At 42.3% G+C, this 18,914-nt stretch overlaps 3 protein-coding genes across 5 annotated transcripts; 2 read left to right on the forward strand and 1 right to left on the reverse strand.

Moving 5' to 3' along the window:
• Positions 1-2,474: 2,474 nt before the first annotated feature.
• LOC133909475 (uncharacterized protein At3g27210-like) lies at positions 2,475-5,154 on the forward strand. Its single transcript, XM_062351922.1, has 3 exons — positions 2,475-2,970; positions 3,847-3,927; positions 4,476-5,154. Exons 1-3 carry the CDS (start codon positions 2,772-2,774, stop codon positions 4,889-4,891), a joined length of 696 nt encoding a protein of 231 aa, XP_062207906.1. The 5' UTR covers positions 2,475-2,771; the 3' UTR covers positions 4,892-5,154.
• Positions 5,155-5,715: 561 nt separating this feature from the next.
• LOC133909477 (transcription and mRNA export factor ENY2-like) lies at positions 5,716-11,424 on the reverse strand. 2 transcript variants are annotated; one of them, XM_062351924.1, is made up of 5 exons: positions 11,266-11,424; positions 11,010-11,097; positions 10,610-10,704; positions 9,533-9,609; positions 5,716-6,152 (listed from the first exon to the last, which is right to left on the reverse strand). In XM_062351924.1, coding segments are annotated over exons 1-5 (339 nt in total). In that variant the 5' UTR covers positions 11,268-11,424; the 3' UTR covers positions 5,716-6,075. The 2 variants fall into 2 exon arrangements, with proteins under 2 accessions (XP_062207908.1, XP_062207909.1); XM_062351925.1 differs by having other exon boundaries at positions 5,716-6,180.
• A 953-nt stretch (positions 11,425-12,377) lies between these two features.
• LOC133909479 (uncharacterized) lies at positions 12,378-18,805 on the forward strand. 2 transcript variants are annotated; one of them, XR_009908394.1, is made up of 16 exons: positions 12,378-12,741; positions 12,844-12,958; positions 13,310-13,421; positions 13,536-13,580; positions 13,685-13,752; positions 13,994-14,048; positions 14,135-14,214; positions 14,359-14,442; positions 15,139-15,252; positions 15,471-15,589; positions 16,223-16,340; positions 16,421-16,551; positions 16,701-16,854; positions 16,994-17,073; positions 18,096-18,382; positions 18,632-18,805. XR_009908394.1 is itself a non-coding variant. In XM_062351928.1 (15 exons), exons 1-15 carry the CDS (start codon positions 12,446-12,448, stop codon positions 18,178-18,180), a joined length of 1,656 nt encoding a protein of 551 aa, XP_062207912.1. In that variant the 5' UTR covers positions 12,378-12,445; the 3' UTR covers positions 18,181-18,805. The 2 variants fall into 2 exon arrangements, 1 of the variants encoding a protein (XP_062207912.1); XM_062351928.1 differs by having other exon boundaries at positions 18,096-18,805.
• The last annotated feature ends 109 nt before the right edge of the window (positions 18,806-18,914 follow it).

The following is an 18,914-nucleotide window of genomic DNA, read 5'->3' on the forward strand; positions in this document are numbered from 1 at the left end:
TCGAGATCTTTTGGCTGAAGGGTCCGTGTCTTCCCTGACGTGCAGGATGTTTTTTACCATCACTCATGACTCAAGACGACGATTGGTCACTAATTTATCTTTGTTTTTTGCTTTCCTATGCGATATATATGCAGGACGAGGTCGTTTTCCATCAGACCCACTGAACCTTCCCATCTTCTCATCCAAATCGGGGCGTGCAAGTGGCAAGCGGTATGGCACCGTTGTTCCCCCTAATTAATCCCCTGCGCTACAGACACAGAATGCATGCATGCATCCATGGATGCCCATTTGTGATCTGTTCTTGTCAATCCATCGATATTTTTTTCAATGCCGACCTGATGTCACTCGGAGCATCTTCAGACGCGTCCTCTCTTATTATTTCTGTCTCGAAAACACGGTTGGTTGGTTATCTTCCCTGAAGACGATTTCATACAGTTCTGTTCTTGTTCTTTGATTTAGCTATTGTTATTCTTTAAAATAAACGGTGTAGTGTTTGTTAGCATCGATCAGGAATGAGTTTAATTATACTCATCTTAAAAATAAAAAAAAATCGCATATTTCGCTCGAAGGAAAAGTGAGTGGCGTTTATAACTGTCGCACCCTTTCCTTTCGTCATCTTGATTTTTCTCCTCCTCATTGGTGCCTTTTGTCCTTCACATTTTAAGTGTGGAGATGGAGAAAAAGGTGCTCATCGTCAACAGCATTATTGTATTGTGTTACCAGCCAATGGAGAGCCTGCAACACCTAAGAGGATATTATTGACGACTCTTCTGAATTCCAATGGACCTAACACTGTTGATCAGTCATTGACAGGTCTATGATTGAGGTATATTTTCGGTGCAAACACTGTTAACACCAAGCACCAACAAGATAAATTCGTCTCTTCTGAAAGAAATATCAGGAGACGAGGCATCAAGGTCGAATTGGACTAGTAATGTCCCCTTACCGGCCGCACCGGGCGTCCTTAATCTTATCAGGAACATTGACTGTGCACCGTATCGCGCAGGACTTTCACTTGACATCAGTTTTTCTTCGATGCTTAACATTCAGAACTCGCCTACAAAAAGTACATATTTTTGGCTCGTTGCCAACTTCGATCTTTGAAGAAATACAGTAGAAGTTCATATCTAAACAGTCACTCAAAAAAAAGTTTAACTATGTCTAAGAAGTGTTATTTGCTTTGATCCGTAACAAGCTAGACTAATATTGCAACGAATTCCAGGATGCAAATGGACGCAGCGCAACAAGATCTCTATCGACCAACAGCACGCATGAGGATACGGCACGAGAGCGATGGCTAAGTTTGAATTGAGCTGGGAAGTAATATCGATGTTGCTCTCTGCAAACTGAAGAAACCCGTGGTCCAAACCAAAGAATCACGCACATCTCGCCAAGTCTCTATTGTGGTGGATATGGCAGAAAAAAATTATATGAGACACTTCGTCAAAATACCTCTACGAGATTCTGATCCTGATACGTGCAATTGAAAAAAAAAACACATGACATGTACAAGAAAGAATTTTTCTGTAACACATGTCACAGAATTTTCTTCCAGACATCGGCATGGTTCCAAAATGTCAAAGTCTATTCCCCCCTGTCACCGTTCCGCTTAGGACAGAGAGAAGACCGGCCAAAACGTGACAAGGAAATTAGGAAACTTCACTTTCTCGGTGTAGCAGGTAATTAGCCTGCTCTCCTATTGTTAGCAAATTTATCTATAAGCTCGTAGTTGGTTAAAGGACATGTTTATGTCACATGCATAATCACTCTAGATTTGATTAGTTTCACATTAACCAAGGTTTTAACACTCAAAATCAATGTCACGTGACTGCAGTAACGGATGTAGAGTCACGAAATGGACTCTCCCTACTCTTCTTCTCTCATTCTTCCTCTTATAAGCTAAAAACTGAAGGGAGGCTTGTGGTTCATTAAAGGCCCTCCTGGTGATCCGTCTTCGTTCGTCAACTGTTACTTTGGACACCAACGCAATTCAAAATATAATTGTATCACCAATTTATGTAGTGTTATGTTCACAAATCTAATAAAGTTACCAAGCAATAAATGCTTCTTGAGAGTGGGGGTTTAAACATAGTTGATTTATGTTGTGTTAGGCTGCTCCTTTTGTCGGAAGGACTTATCATGTAAACAACCTTCTTTTTTTTTGAAAGAGAATGCAACAAAATGAGGATGCCATGAAACTACTTACTCCTATTTGCCACGGACTCACAGTTACAATTCTTACTGCACGCTTGCTAAACCAGACTTATTTCTTGAATGAGCTAGTATACGAGTATATAGCCATACATGGGTTGAGTTTCAGGCATTTTATCGAACGGAGTAATATTTAGGATTTGTGTGTGATTTATACTGATTTGCAAAAAGTCTTCTTCGATTCCCTCATGTGCTAATGTGCAGTACAAGAAAATAAGAAATATTGTGAACTACCATTAAATATTTCATCAATTAGCACGCCGTGCTCGCGAGTTCAGACTGCCCAGGTCTTTCCCCCGCCCGTATCTCAAAAAGAGGGGCATGGCAGCCCCCGGTGTCACCGCACTGCCCGCTCCCACTCTCCCCGCGTTCTCCCCTTCGTCTTCTTCCCCTCAAGAACATCCGTCTCTTCACCTTTTTCTCCCCACGTTTATCATCTTCTCCCTCCATTTCTTGATTCTTTCTCCGTACGATCTTCTGCTAGTAGCTTGCTTCGTGCGCTTGCTTGCACGGACAGACTTCTTGCTGCGGCTTGAAAGGGGAGAAAAGTGGAGCACGGGATGGGTTCTTGCGCTTCGGTTCACAAGGACCCGGGGCTCCCCAGGAAGCTGTTTCTTGTGTCGCCCGCCAAGGCGAAGGCCGTGAACGGGAAGGGCGGCGGTGGCGTTGCTCCGGTTGGTGACGGCTTCGGTGATCTCAAGTGCAAGGCCGAGGGGGAGCAGCGGCGGGCAGGGTTTGGCCCCAAGAGCCCGGATTCTGGTATGCGTGATGAATCTTTGTTTTCTTGGGTCTTTTTCTCAAGTGAGGTTCCGATGTTTATCTGCTTAATCAGTTACTGCTATAGTTTAAAGGATATCTTTGAAGGTAAAGAAGTAGATGACCAGTCGGTTCTTTTTGTGAAAATGGGCCTTTGGGCTTTGTTTATTCGGCTCTGGATTTCAGGATTTGAAAGCGAAGTGTATTTTTATCACTATGTTAATGCTTCTGGAGATCATTTAGGCTTCTTATTGAAATAGGTTCTGATGATCTTGTGGGAAAAGGATATTTATTGATACAGACTGAGTTTGTAATCTTCTAATTGAAAGACTTTCTAGTTGTTTTTTTAGAGAATGAAAAAACAAGGCTTTTAGTTGTTACAAGTTCTTGTTCTTAAAAATCCAACACTTTCTAAATCAGGATCCTCTTTTATCTTATGTGGATTACTCTATTGATGGAGGGCTTCTTAAAATCTGATCACTTCAATTATTTCCTTGGGATGCAGGTTCTAGCGTAATATTGCTGACCAGATCCTAAATTCGAATAATGCATGATGTTTGCTGCCGCAGATCAAGAGCTTGCTTCATAGCCACTTGAATAGCTTAGGTGCAATGAGTGTGCTTTAATATTGCTTTGCCCAAAAATCAATTGCTTGCTCTTGATTTATCAATCTGCTAAGAAGTGTGAAGGTTGTTTTGTGTTTCTGGATTCTAATATACTTCTTTGATCACTTAGTTGGAATTGTTCACTTCATTGATACATACTCATTAATCAAGCTAATCAAATCTCTGCCTCTTTGGTCACTTAGCTGAAATCCCTCTGACATGAAACAATCCCTTCTTTTTATGAAGAGTGGAACTTATGGTACTTAATTTGCAGGTAGCAAGGATGAAATGTTCTTTGAATCTCGAGCCTGGTTAGATTCTGACTGCGAGGATGACTTTTACAGTGTGAATGGAGGTAATAAAAAATTACACATGTTTATTAGTATTGATGGAGCTTAGTATTAGACGGTCATAGCTTTCTTCTATTCTTGTGTCTAATTATTTTTGGCCCTTCATACGGACATTATTGTTGCACCTGTGACTTGGCTTCCCAGGCTATTCCCATTTTTTTAGCTATATCAGTAGCATGTGCCATGTGGATTGTTCCATTTGTTATGCTCAAATTGCATGTGATGTGATATGTTTACTGGTGATACAGCTTTTTATGTTTTAATTTAGCTTTTGATTGCCTATTGAAACAAAAAGTCGATGGCTTTGATTTTGTCTTTGGGCGCTATCATGCTTCTTTAACAACTATCAGCTATGGACCCCCACCTTTAGCTCCACAACCTATTCATGTGGTCCTTTATTAAATCACTCATAATACATGCATTTATTCACTTTGACATTCTAAGGAGAGTTCTGTTGCACTAAGTTTAATAGTTGAATTACTAGATATCTCAAGCAGCCCATATGATTTGCTTCTGTTCCTGCTTAACCATATGGTACGCTCTTTGTATGCAGATTTCACTCCATCTCGTGGTAGCACACCAAACTATCAACCCAGAACGCAGACAGTGATGACCAACGTCTTTCTACCGGATAAACTGCCTAGTTCCAAATCATCCGAGCCTTCTCCAACTGGACGGAGGAAGCTAGCCGAGCTCCTGCAGCAGGCGATGCAAAGCGACTCCGAAGAAAGCACCGATATCAGCAAGAATGAGAAGCAGCAGTTGCAATCTGTCACCGCAGCTGGGAAACCAGTGTCTGAATCCAGCTCCGCTTGCAGTACAGAACTGACGCCGATCACAGTAGCCAAGAGTCGGAAAACGAAGGCGTGGTACACTGGGCGCTGTTGCCTGCCGGGCTTTGTTCATAGCCTAACCTTAGATGAGAGTGAGAAGAGGCAGAAGATGAGCCCTGGGCCCTGTGCTGTTTGACATTGCTGCTCCAGTTCCTCCTGCTCTGAGCTGTGTTTAGTACAATATATATTACCCGATCCGGCCCTGAAGTTACTGTAAAGAAGTGTATTAAGAGTACTATATCCTTGTAATATTCAAGTGGATAGTAGTTACTCTGAGAATTGAAGTGCAAATCCATGTTAATCAATTTTAAGAGGAGAGCATCTAGCTAAAGAAATGCTCCTTATCTGTGCATATCTTAATGAATCTTCATGGATATAAATATTTTACACTTGTCAGCAGTCAGTTAGAACTAGAGCATGTGGCATGTGGGAGACCATACCTTATCAATAATTTGCTAGGTCCTTTCAGCACTTACATGATTGACGCCAGACAACTGGATTGCTCTACACAGTACCAAGTATCTAATATTTCTTTTCCTGACATGAATCAAGCCGGGTTCAGGGTTTGGCATTTGCTTGATAGCAGCAACGGTTGCTGCTTTTGCAGTGCTGATCGAGTTTATGACAACGACAGATAAACTGCAGAATGTGGAAGATTACACCACTGCCTTAGTCATTTCCTAACCAGTGACTCAGAAGTCAGAAGTAGTCGGCTAAACATGCATAGATGCCAAATGAACCTTAAGTGGTTAATAAAGCAGAAATAGGCGCCCAAATTGGCATCAGAGAGGATTACATCCACATCCTCAACAAAATGACAACCAATAACTCCTATGGTTTTTGAACATGCAAGTCTGACTAGAGAGTGCATATGAGCCCATAGGATCCAACCTGACAACACATACAGCCGATACAAAGGAATGCCTGACAATATTAGCATCCACGCGTATCACAACACAATGACGAAGTGGTGTCTATTCACGTTGGGCTCACTGAAGATGACCCAATCAGGTTCGACATGATGCGCATGAATACTATCATCTACCAACATATGTCAATTTTCTAACCACGATATCAACCGTCAGTTGGGCGATGATGACTCGATGTAGCATTACAAGCTGGAAGGTTTTCTTCAACAATACATGTATTCAAGGATTACAACTATGTATATAGGTACACCTGAAAACCATGCCAACTGCCAATCAAACCAAGGAACATGTGGACACGTGCATTCTTTTCCTGCAGTGTTGCTCCCCACAAGATCAACTCTTCAAACACTCGTACATTGGTACATGCAGCTCCAACCGTAGTGATAAATGATTACCGAAGTGAGGAAGACATGAGAAAGGACCGGATACGCTGCAGGAGCTCTGCCTTCACAGAATCAGGCACTGACGCTGTTTCACATGCGAAATCAATTGAGCACTGTAAGAGAAACCAGAACAAAGGAAAGCAAATATTTTCGACTCAGAATTATAAAGCTGCCCAGCAATGAACATTCAAGGGGCGACAATAAGCATTGGATGAGCAATTTTCAAGCATAATATCTTAAGGATTGGTCCCAAGCCCGGGTTAAAGAGGAGGTTGTGATAGACTTGGCGAGCCAACGTAAAAAACCTAGCCACTTTTATGGAGATGAAACCCAAAAGAAATCCGTTAGGGTGTAACCCTCTTAGCAACACGCCATATCTAAACCCTGGTGTGGTGTTAAATGGGCAAGGGCCGGGCCGTCACCCCCTTGGTGATGCGTCGTATCTTGATCTGGATACGGTGATAAGTGGGCAAGGATCGGGTCGCCGCATCCTTAGTGGCGCGCTACATCGGCGCCCGGGTGTAGTGAAAAATGAGCAAGGGTCTTTGCATTTGTCTCAACGGGTGCGAAGGGTAAGGAAGCTAGCCGAGCCAAGTAGGATCCGTTTAGGTGTGGAGATGTCTTGGACACATAGCGATAGCCATAGTTGTCACGACATCACCATATCATCACCATAACGACGATATGGCGGTGGTTTGGGCATCGCCACGACGCTAGCGTCTATGGCGTCTGCCATATCGGCATGGCATCACCATCGGCGCCCAACAGAAGGTATGCTCTCTACCTCTCTCTTTGCTTTCTTCTCTGGGAGGTCATTAGGCATTAGGCCATTAGGCAGTGGGCACATATGTGATGTTAGGCAATAGGCATATGTTAGCACTTAGCACAGCATGGTTCTGCACATTGAGCACACCACATGTTATGCTAGGCTCTTTCACGTTTTCTTTTCTTTTTGGGCAGTCTATCACGTTTTCTTTCTGGTTTCTTTCTTTTCAATTTTGCTACTTCTAAGTCACATGAGATTTCACCTATATCTCAGTCACATTTGTGACGGTAAAGATCCATATAAACATTTTTAAAAGAACCCATATGTAATTTCCTAAAGGTAATTTCTAATAGTCTATGATGCGCGCCATATACGCTGTAATTGTAAAGTTGTGAAGGTGGTGGGTCGCCGTGCCCCGCCATGCCACCGTAACAACTATAGCGATAGCATGGCTAACTAAGCTCTTCAACCTAATTTTTCAGTCAAACAAGATGCCCAAAGAATGGACAAGAAGTATATTAGTACCAATATTCAAGAATAAGTGAGATATTCAAAGATGTACTAATTACCGTGGAATTAAGTTGATGAGCCATAAAGTGAAGCTATGAGAGAGAGTTATTGAGCATCGCCTCAGAAGAATGACGGACATTACTAAAAACCAATTTGGTTTCATACGTGGGAGGTCGACCATGACGCAATTTTCTTGATAAGGCAACTTATGGAGAGATATAGTGAACAAAATAAGGACATGCACATGGTATTTATTGACTTGGAGAAAGCTTATGACAAAATACCGAGAAATGTCATGTGATATGCCTTGAAGAAATACAAAGTCCCAACAAAGTACATTACCCTCATCAAGGATATATACAATAACATTATGACAAGTGTTCGAACAAGTGACGGTGTCAACGATGACTTCCCGCTTAAAATAAGACTACATCAAGGGTCAGCTTTGATATCACAAAGGATATTCAGAGAGATATCCCTTAGTGTATACTCTTTGCTGACAATGTGGTGCTAGTTGACGAGAGCAGGATAGAGGTTAATAGAAAATTGGAGTTGCGAAGATATACTTTAGAATCGAAAGGTTTTAAACTTAATAGGACCAAAATCGAGTATATGAAGTGTGATTTCGGTGATACTAGACATGAGGGAGAAGATGTTAGTCTCGGTAGAGAGGTGGTTCCCAAGAAGGATACCTTTCGATATTTGGGATCGATGCTACAGAGGGATGGTGATATCGTTGAAGATGTTAGTCATATAGTCAAAATCGGATGGATGAAAAGGCGCCAAGCTTCTAGCATCATCTATAACAAGAGGGTGCCACAAAAACTGAAAGGTAAGTTCTACAGGATGGCGATTCGACCTATGATGTTGTATGGCGCCGAATGTTGGCCAACTAAAAGGCGACATGTCCAACAGTTAAGTGTAGCAGAAATGCGTATGTTGAGATGGATTTATGGTCATACAAGAAATGATCAAATCCAAAATGATGATATACGTGATAGAGTAGGGGTAACGCCAATTGAAGAAAAGCTTATCCAACATCGACTGAGATGGTTTGGACATATCCAACAAAGACCTCTAGAGTCACATGTGAATAGCAAGATACTGAGACGTGCTGATAATGTGAAGAGAGGCAGGGGTTGCTCAAACCTAATATGAGAGGAGTCTGTAAAGAGAGACTTGAAGGATGGAATATCTACAAAGAACGATCCACGGATAGAAACGCGTTGAAGTTAACAATCCACGTGCTAAAACCATAACTTATACTTCAGTCTCCTTGTACCGTTATTACTTTTACTTTTTACTATTACTAGTGTGTTTATCATTATTGTTATTTTCTCATCATTCAAAGCCGGATGGATGAAGTGGCGCCAAGCTTCCGGTGTCCTCTGCGACAAGAGAGTACCACAGAAGCTAAAAGGCAGGTTCTATAGGTCGGCAATTAGACCTGCGATGTTGTATGGCGCAGAATGTTGACCAACTAAAAGGCAACATGTCCAACGGTTGAGTGTAGCGGAGATGCGCATGCTGAGATGGATGTGTGGCCACACAAGAAAGGATCGGGTTCGGAATGATGACATACGTGATAGAGTTGGTGTAGCACCAATTGAAGAGAAGCTTGTCCAACATCGTTTGCAATGGTTTGGGCATATACAACGCAGGCCCTCAGAAGCGCTTGTACATAGCGGAAGAATAAAGCGTGCGGATAATGTCAAGAGAGGTCGAGGTAAACCAAACTTGACATGGGAGGAGTCTGTAAAGAGGGATCTGAAAGACTGGAATATCACCAAAGAACTAGCCATGGACAGGGGTGCGTGAAAGTTAGCTATCCACGTGCCAGAGCCATGACTAGACTTGCAAGATCTTATGGGTTTCATCTCTAGCCTACCCCAACTTGTTTGGGACTGAAAAGCTTTGTTGTTGTTGTTGTTGTTGTCTCATCATTCTTTTAGTTGGATCCTGTGTGTTTCATCTCTAGCCTACCCAAACTTGCTTGGGACAAAGGTTTTGTTGTTGTTGTTGTAATATCTTAAGGATTGTCTGTTTGTTTTGTCCTAAGTCCAGTCATAATATGAAAGAAAGATGAATGCAAGAGAAAACTATATTCCAAATTGTATTTGATGTGCAGTGGAATTAGCAAAATGATTTTTTGCAACAAAAAAAATCATGGGACAGATAAAATCACCCACCTCTTCCTTTTGGAGTAATAACATGAATAAGATCATCTACTGTCACATTATTTCTTCCTTTCTTCCTTGCATAGGCCCTACAAACAAACACAAACAGGAGATCCATTAGCAAGAACGATGAGGAACGAGAAAGGTACAGATTCTCCAGGTAAAAACACATCATCTTTATTCCCAACCTATGGAATGTGTAGTGTAGCACAAATTTCAGAATACTTTAATGTGACAACTTAAGGTAGCTACAAATTTAGTGAGAAGTTGCAAAACAATCCTTAAGGCTAAGAGCTTTGAAGATTTCAGAATTAGGCTAGATTTGGCTGGATGCAATGAGCACTTAGCTTAAGCTAAAATTTGGACAAATTTAGTAAAAGGACCTGCTTTCAGCTGAAACCTGTCAGTAAAAAAATTTAACCTGCAAATAACCATATATTTAAAGTTGCAAGTGCTAACTGGGTTACTTGGAACATCTAATCACTGCAGTAGGTTTATTAAAAAAGAAAATATTTGCAGGTGAAAAAGAACAAAGAAACAAAAATGCAAACAAATTGCAGATGTTGCATAGATTGCTACAACTGCACTAACTATCTAGTAAAGTAGTAACATCATCCCATTTATTCATTTTAACTGAAAAGTTTAAAAAAACAGCCGTAAGTTATTTTCATGATGAACCGACTTGGGTCTGCTTAAGAATTTATAAAATCATCAACTAGTTTATCAGAAAGTAATAGGCCTGCTGCAAGTTGTTTTCATGAGGAAATTACTTGCTTCTGCTTAAGTATTTAGTTGTACTTTTTAGCAAGATAGAGCTATGGGTTTTGACAGATTAATGTGTACCTTTCATGCACTTTCAGTTATAATTCATCAAAATCAGTTGAACTGAAACTGTCACTGGAAGTTGAACAATAACAACATCATTCTTTCTCAAAGTGCAAAAAATTCTTATGCTAAAAGTTACAGGTCAGACCCCTAATGATATGAACCACTTGCTAAGCATCATGGGATACAAAAGATAAGATGGATGCCATACTCCACAGAGGCTAGTACTATGAATAACAGAAATTGATGCGTGAGAAGCCAAACCTGCAAAGCGCCTTCATCTCATCCCTCCAACCGCACTCGACGAGCCGCTCACGGAGGAGCTCCATGAGCTTCTCCTTCTCCCCGCTCTCTACCAACTTCACAAACCAAAACCCACCTCGTCGTTACCGCACCCAAGGAACAACAGCAGCTATAGAAACAAATTACTAATCGTTTCCTCTTACTTTCAACTACCCCAAACCCTCCTCTCCTCTTAGTATCAAACCCTAACCAAATCCAACCAAGGAACTAGACTACCAACTTGGACAACACACCAGAAGCTACAGAGCCTCCCCTCGTAAGCACCAAGAACTCCAGCCTCGATCCAAAAGGAAAAAAGACAACTGCAGTCCATGATTTCCTTGCTCAATTTCTGCAATAAGATGGGGAACAGTGGCAGTACCTTGACGTTAATGATTTCTCTGAGAGAAGGCTCCTCCCCCCGCTCCTCCTCCGCGCTCGGCGTCGGCGGCCGATTAATCGATGCCCTCCTGCCAAAAAACATCGCCCCACCGCACCACCGTCAGAAATTTTTCTCCGGGGGCAAAAAAGAACAGGAGGGGACTAGTAAATTCTTGAGGAACCGATCAATAGAACGATCTGGGGATCGATAACAGAATGAGCATACGAGCAGCAGAGGATAGGATTAGCCAGCTTACATGCTTCGACCGGATTAGATGCCCTCTCCTTCCGCTTTCTTCCCACTGCTTTGGTTCGTGGGCGTCTTCTTCCTCGGTTTGGTGGTCTAGTGCGTCCTGTCACCTTTCTTTAGGGGGTCAAGTGCGTCCTGTCGTCTGATACTCCGCTCGCTATGCTCGTCGAGAGCTGCGACCATGGAGAGGAGTCGGCTGGGCTGGAAACGAGCCGAGCAGCCTAGCTCGGCTCGACTATCTCGACCAATAACCGAGCTGAAAAACGGGTTCTTAGCTGGCTTGAGCCGGTTCAGTTTGGCTCGTAAGCCAAGTCGCTATTTGAGCCTAGAGGCCAATGTTTGGCTGTCGCTTCGTCTTCCTTGCTACTTAGCTCAGAGGTTGATGCTTGGTTGTCACTTTGTCTTTGTCGCTACTTGAGCTTGGAGGTCGATGATTGGCTATTGCTTCGTTTTTGTTGCTACTTGAGCTCAGAGGCCGATGCTTGACTGTCGCTTCGTCTGCATCGGCACGGTCAAAGTCTCGAAGAGGCAGCGAGCAAGCAAGCGAGAAGAGAGGAGGCGACGACAGCTGGCGGGCGAAGAGGAGGCGGTGGCACGACGGGTCAATAGAAGAGGCGACGACAGATGGCAGACAGAGAGGAGATAGGCAAGTGGCACGGTGCCTTAACGAGTGAGGGTGGCAGCGTCTCTCTCTCTAAGATGTGGGAGATGAAATTAGGATGTCAATACGAGAGTGAAACAATGGAAGACTAGCTGTCGTGCACTCATACTGGGGGCCGAGTTTGCTTTGTGGGTTGTGGTCTGGCCGTCTGGGCTAGGCCAATGACCGATACAACGAGCTGCTCACAAGTCAGTTTGAGCTCAACTGGTTAGATCACCGAGGTAGTGAGGCGGCTCAATCTCAACTCGTTTAGCCTTCGAGCCAATTTGAGTCTAAGCTAGTTCACGAGTCTCGAGCTTTATATATATAGTCCTATCGACTTAGTGCTACGGGGCAGACTTGTTGGGCCCAATAGAATAACCAGGTCTGGGCATGGGCCTGCACAGCAGGCAATCGGTATAGCAGGCTCAGCCCACTGAAAAATATCTGCATCCCAATATCCAGAGGGAGCGCGTCTCTGTCCTCTTATTATCCCGTCGCCATTGCCCTCCTCTATTCCCGCCTCCCACCCCACCACCGGCGAGCGATGCCTCCCCCAGCGGGGCTGCTCCCCTGGCCGACGCCGTCCGCTACGCGCCTCGTTACACCGATCCCAACGCGCCCTCCTCCTCGCACCCGCGTTCGCCCGCCTCCTCCTCCTCACCACCCTCCTCCCCCTTACACTCGCGTTCGTCTTCCTCCTCCGCCGCTTCCTCCCACACCGCCGCCGGCTCGCCTCGAACCCGCCGCCCCAAATCCAGCCGCCTCCACACCTCTGCCGCCTGCTACTGTCTCCACCGCATCCTCCTCGTCCACCTGCCTTGATTGCATCCACTTCAGCTCGTACGTCTCTCTCTCTCTCTCTCTCTCGCGAGCGCGCGCCCGCGGCCACCTCAAACCCCCCTGCGGTTGTGTGAGCTAAATTTTCCTTTGCCCAATTGATAGGTGCTCAGGGTGCACGCACGAGGTAGACCTGGACAAGCCGCCGGTGCTGCAGGAGGTAGGGAATTTCTTCAAGGGCCACGGAGTAGGAGATTTCACCTTCAGTAGGGGCAGGCTGGTACGTGTACAACCGTCTAGCTCCTAGAAATTTTGGCTGTATCCCATCCCAGTCCCTATGTAGTTTCGTGCTGTTTGGGTGGTTTGTTAAACTCACCTCCAAATCCGTAATTAGCTCGGCTGTTGTGAGGCCTGTAATTTGTGTGGCACTCGTTCAATGTGGAACTCAGTTTTGATGGATAGAACTTCGATTATTTGATGGATAGAATCTCGATTATTTTTTAACTGAATGGAACCTCGAATATTGAAGCTAGGAATCGTTCTATGCTAACAAGTTTATATTAGTTGAGCAACTAACGTGGTTAGTTGGGTGCTTTTTGCTTGTTCCTAAATGCGACAACTGTTTTTTCAGTCAGAATGGCGCTGCCGGGCAAAGTTAGCGGTTCGTGGAACACCAGAGAACCCGTTGATTGGCTTATATCAGGAAGGGACACATGTTGTTACAGATATTCCAGAGTGCAGAGGTTAGCTATCATAATTTACTTTATCATAAATTCACGTTAGTTACCTTTGTTAAGGTACATACTATTTGTAATTGCAATTCAGAAATCTTCGTTTCACCTTTCCCAATTTTTCAGCTCACCACCCGAGCATTAATGCTGCTGTTAAGCTCCTAAGGCAAGGTATGTTACTATCGCTGCTTCATGCTTGCCTCATATTTAGGTGCGAAATATTTGTTTTTAGTCTGTCTAGGGAAGCTTAACATATTAGAGTTATAATATTGTAGGTATATCTGAGTTGAACATTCAGCCATTTGATGAAGATGCTGGAACTGGCGAACTTAGATATGTTCAGGTATTTGTTACTTTTCTTAAAATAACACATTAACCATATGAATGAAACTTTCTGTTTTTCTAGGTCCAGCTCGTACATCTTATAGGTTCGACCTGAGAATGTGTAACTTCTAGTTGAAAATGCAAATACCAAATAGAATGTAGTGGTTTTTCCCTGCTGCAATGCATGAAGCATCACTATAGTCTCTATAAACATGCTAATAACCCTGATGCAATTTATTTGTTTTGCAAATATTCCCCAGATGACTGTGACAACATATAACACATCTATTCCGGTTGCAAAACGATATGAGCAAGGTTAGCCTGATTTGGAATGTGCTGAATGTTCTAGCTTTGTCGATTCTCCGTGCCCAATTTGATTGAAAAATCTTATTACCACGCAGGGAAAGTTCAAGTTTCTTTGGTTTGGAATTCAAGAGACGAGCGCTCGCAAAATGCAGAGAAATTGAGTTTATTGATAGAAGTAAGCCATTGAAACTGTGGTTATGCAACACATGCAGCTGTTTCTTCACTTTTCATATTCAAAAAGGGAACCTTGTACCAAGACATTCCACTATGCTTTGTGTGCTGTATCCTCAAATTATCATGAATGCATTTCTTGTGACAGTTCTTGTGGAGAAATGGTGGGCCAAAGAGTAGTGTTCATCTGATCCATTCTATATGGGCTAATTTTCAGACATCGGCCAGCAATGTAAGATACCTGCATCTGAGTTTTGTGGATATAACCATGTCTATACTTATACTGTTGTAGTTTAAATACTACACATACTCCTTTAAACATTTCATTACGGGTACTATAAATAGTTGTAGTTTTGTGTAAAGGAAGTTAATCGGACCTAGTGTGATACTGCAATTCAGTATTAGTAGACTGGCATAGTGATTCCTAAGGTTGAAGTAGAAGTGTGGAATGGATGATCCATGTGGACGTATGGTAACCACCCCTACTTCGACAAATCAAGATATAAGTTTGTATGCTTTTTAAACGTATACATTGAACAGTTCCACACATATAAAGCAGCGTCAAGCACTATGTTGAGAGTGTTGAGGGTGTACCAAGACCACTACCCTTGTCATATGGAATAATCATATGCTAACAGTCGCATGTCTGCAATTTGTATGTATATGTACCAGATACTCAGGGCAGGCAAAAAGTCCTGTTGGACTAGGATTGACAAAAGTTTCAAGGATTTCTTGTTGTCACTCTAAATTGTGCGCTTGCCAAACTGATATATGCACCTTGATCTAAGATTAGCTCAGAGCTGAGCAACCAACTGCATATTATCTTGTACCAGCCTACTGGTTAACTTCAGTATATTATTTTCTTTATTGAAAAAGAACATGTTTTTTTTTCTATTTTTCTCTTTAACAAGCATTGTTGCTTCTGCAGATAATTTTTGGGCATAAATGGAGACATCTCAAAGGGGAGAGAGACCTGTGGGAGCGTTATGGGGGAGTTGATATTTCTCTGGATCCTTGTAGCTTTGGCCAGGCTAATACTCTGGTATGTGTGATTAAGTTGTGCTTATTCATGTACAGCTTTACCAAGTATCGCAAGTTAATTTTCCTAACTAAATTGTCCTGGCAATTTGATTGGCTGTAAGATATTTAATACCCTAAAAGAACTCCATTGACCACATATGTTTTGTTGTGTATTTGCGCAAGTTCTACAGTTCTCATACCGTTTTCTTGCTATTACACAGTGCTTTGTTTTCTTTGCAGTCTTTTAACTCTTTGCTGCATAAGCTGAACAAGTATGTACCACGTGGTTCAACAGTTGTTGATTTGTACGCTGGTGCTGGTGTTATTGGCCTATCCGTTGCTGCTTCTAGGAAATGTCGGTGAGTAGAAAAAATGCATGATAACAGGAACAGATCGTATTTCTGTTTCGCATGTGACATTCCATATACTGGTCTGGACAGATGTATTGGGATGCTGACAAGCCACGTTTCAATATGCATTTACATATTAGAAGACTTGCAAACTGATGCAGTGTCTTAATGCATGCATTTCTTCTAAAAGCTTTTGCTTCCATATGGTTCCTGGTTATCAGCTGTTGTTGACACCAGTTTGACATGGCATTATATGTCTTGGTTGTAGGATGCTAAGCAAGTCAAAGCCAGTACTAATACGGTAACCCGTATTACATAGGTATACCGTTCTAGGAGCTTTTTACTTAGTTTGCTAGACCTTGCCGAGCATGGTCTTGCTCAGACTTCCATAAGGCCAAGGCTGAAAAGCCCAAATCCCAGATCCCAAGTCTGGACCTGCCCTACCCTTTGTGATTTGGCCCAATGCCTAGCTGTAAGCCTGAGAAAACTAGCTATTAGCTGAGCTGTAAGCATAAGAAAACATAGAATAGTTAGTTTTCCTTAGAAATAGTGAGAAAAAAAAATCCGATTTACAGTTCCTGTGACCTAGGTTGCATGCTTTCCTTATCCAGATATTTTTTTTACAAAAAGGTCTTCTTCCAGGTCTGTGAAATGTGTTGAGATCAACAAACAGTCGAAGATGTCTTTTGAGAAATCAGCAAGCCGTCTTCCAACAAACCTGGGTTGCACCATCACTTGGCACAATACTGATGCTTCAGTTGTATGCAATCAATCTTATATTTCTACTGTGGTTATATATTATATTCTAGGCATTCATTGAATCCTGCATCATGGCACCAGGAACCTGTTCACTGGCTTGAAGGGTCAAGTGTCGTTATAGTGGATCCTCCCAGGAAAGGATTGCACCCATCTGTTATCAGTGCTTTACAGAAAGTAGCTTTGTCTGAGCGCAAGGCATACAAGGCTAAAAGGTATAGCTAATAGTATTACTGAATGTTTGTGTACTTTTATGCTTTTATTTCCAATAATATGGTAAATTTGTGCTTTGATTTTTCTGGGATTCTGAGTTTCTTGTCCTTGTGGTAACTTTCTTAATAAGACATCCATTTTCTGAACACAGTTCACTTACAAAGGTCAAAGATGAGAAGAGACCATGGATCTTACGGGCAAGGGAGGCAGCTGTTCATGTTGATAATACGACAATGGAAGAAAGCAGTGAAACATGGCCTGAAACCCTTATATACATTAGTTGTGGGTGGGAAAGTTTTAAGAAGGTGAGAATTGCTTATGTATCATAAAGACCCAGAAGATGATTGGTTCATGTACCTTCTGAGCAGTCCCCAAAACTTTTACCCTTTACACCATGAGGATGTCCTGGTACAGTTTTGGTATCTATAATCATTTCCTCTGCAGGACTGCAAAATCTTGATATCCAGCCAGGCCTGGCAGTTGGAGAATGCTTATGCTTTTAACTTCTTCCCTGGCACTGATAGGTAACTATTTCTATTCCTTCACTAGAAATTACTAAATTATATTTAACTGCAATAAATATCCTCATGGATTGCACCAAGCTGTGGGACTACGCAAGGACAAAAAATTAGCCCTTCCAATTTCAAGTTGCTCTGACCAATCCTGATTGCCCCCTGTTTTGAGTCATTATAGACTTGAATTTTCTATAGGCAAGTTAATCATATTCTCAAAGGGTACATGTGCATTCCACTATCTGAATGTTTTGAAGAACTTCGCCATTGGTTCATGCTGAACCAATGTGCTTCGGAGCATTTAATAAAGTTGGTTCCTTGATCAAAAGAATTAACCTGAGACTGAGAGTGTTGTCTGGATTTTAATAATGAATTAGGCAATTGCTGAGCTACCCAGTTTGATTTGATTTGTTGATCGTAAAGTTCAACTGATTGATAAGAGCTTCTTACTCCTGGAGAAGTCAGGGGAAACAAAGCTTGATTGTAGGCAACATATCTATACCTCTTGGAGTGAATATTCTCAATCTTCTGTGGTTTCGGATTTCTTCATCATGTCTGGTAGAGTTTAGGACTTGTAATGATGTATCTGGTGAGTTCAGGACCTATATGAGATAGATTGTGATTGTAACACACAGGCACCAGGCTAGTTTACGCTAATATTTGAATAGTGTAGAATAGTGTACGAAGTAAAAGTGACCACCAAAGCCATCTGACATGTGAAAGAATACTACTTATTTGCTTTTGTTATCTTAGTTTTTCTGTAAGAACCGAAAAATGTTCGCATGTAATTTAATCAGGAATAAAGAGGTTAGATAAAACATTTTTCTCCTTTTCAAATGAAGTTAGCATTAATATAAGAGACAAAAGGAACAAACCATAGTCCTACCAGCTTCAAATATTGCATTCAGTCTTAAGTCTATCTGGCCTGAATGGGTTCTTGACTTCTGCATCCCAATAATGCAGACCTGTGATTTTTTATCTATACTGTCTACTTGATATATTTTTTATCACCTTAAATGATATTACCTATGCAGCATCGAAGTCCTGGCGATCTTCAAACGGGAATCAGAAGCTGTTCAAAAGAAAAAGAAGAAAGCAAAAAAGAAGAAGGCCAAGTAGGCTAACAAAAGGCTGACCCAACATAAACCATTCGGCTGTACCTGGAAGGCCGGAAGTGGCACGGCTTAAGGTGATGATCTCGTCGGCTTTACATCTAATGCTGATCCAGAAGAAGTATAGAGTGAATACCGTTATAGGTGCTCTGCGGAATTTGACACCCCCCAAACCAATCATCAACTCAATGGTCTGTGATTAGCACAAGGTAATTTGAGAAACTTGCTCAGCTATATCATGTTTAGCTTGTACAGGAAGTTCAAGATACCAATCAGGAACTTCCATTGCGGTGAGTATGAAATACAGATAGAAAAGCCACATAGTTGAAATAGTCAGATAGCTCTTCTCATTTTATGCAAATGATGGAGCTTCAAATTTTCCCTTGCTACTTCCTGTCATTCAAAATGTAGCCGTCCAAAAGGGCCGACTTACCGGAATGCGAGTTATGTGCGTGCAGGTTGGCTTGAGGGTGCTGGTGTGTGGGAGAAGGTCCTCCGCAGTTCTCTAGGTGGTTAATCTGTATAAATACAACTCTTAGGCTGAGAGGCTGTTTGGCCTAATTTTGCAATCGCTTTGACCGGGCAGTCCAGAAATTTGGTGATTGTAGTACAGATGCAGAGATTTGAGTGTTTTTCTGTTTCTTCGGAGTCATGACACACCAGGGCAATGGGGGCCCTCCTATGTGCTTATTCTTCGTCCTCCTTTGTTTGCGCCATAGAGTTTAGGGAGAAACGAAGATT

Source organism: Phragmites australis, chromosome 2, assembly GCF_958298935.1.
Source record: "Phragmites australis chromosome 2, lpPhrAust1.1, whole genome shotgun sequence".
Lineage (NCBI taxonomy): Eukaryota > Viridiplantae > Streptophyta > Magnoliopsida > Poales > Poaceae > Phragmites > Phragmites australis.

What these genes read in the sequence shown, in the direction of transcription:
- LOC133909475 (XM_062351922.1), top strand. Translation starts at nt 2,772, where the DNA reads ATGGGTTCTTGCGCTTCGGTTCACAAGGACCCGGGGCTCCCCAGGAAG. An exon ending in CCCCAAGAGCCCGGATTCTG is followed by an intron (nt 2,971 to 3,846) that starts GTATGCGTGATG and finishes CTTAATTTGCAG; the next exon opens with GTAGCAAGGATGAAATGTTC. An exon ending in CTTTTACAGTGTGAATGGAG is followed by an intron (nt 3,928 to 4,475) that starts GTAATAAAAAAT and finishes CTTTGTATGCAG; the next exon opens with ATTTCACTCCATCTCGTGGT.
- LOC133909477 (XM_062351924.1), bottom strand. An exon ending in GAGATGAAGGCGCTTTGCAG is followed by an intron (nt 9,610 to 10,609) that starts GTTTGGCTTCTC and finishes GTTTGTTTGTAG; the next exon opens with GGCCTATGCAAGGAAGAAAG. An exon ending in TATTACTCCAAAAGGAAGAG is followed by an intron (nt 6,153 to 9,532) that starts GTGGGTGATTTT and finishes CATGTGAAACAG; the next exon opens with CGTCAGTGCCTGATTCTGTG.
- LOC133909479 (XM_062351928.1), top strand. Translation starts at nt 12,446, where the DNA reads ATGCCTCCCCCAGCGGGGCTGCTCCCCTGGCCGACGCCGTCCGCTACG. An exon ending in TGTTAAGCTCCTAAGGCAAG is followed by an intron (nt 13,581 to 13,684) that starts GTATGTTACTAT and finishes ATAATATTGTAG; the next exon opens with GTATATCTGAGTTGAACATT. An exon ending in GCTGCTTCTAGGAAATGTCG is followed by an intron (nt 15,590 to 16,222) that starts GTGAGTAGAAAA and finishes GTCTTCTTCCAG; the next exon opens with GTCTGTGAAATGTGTTGAGA.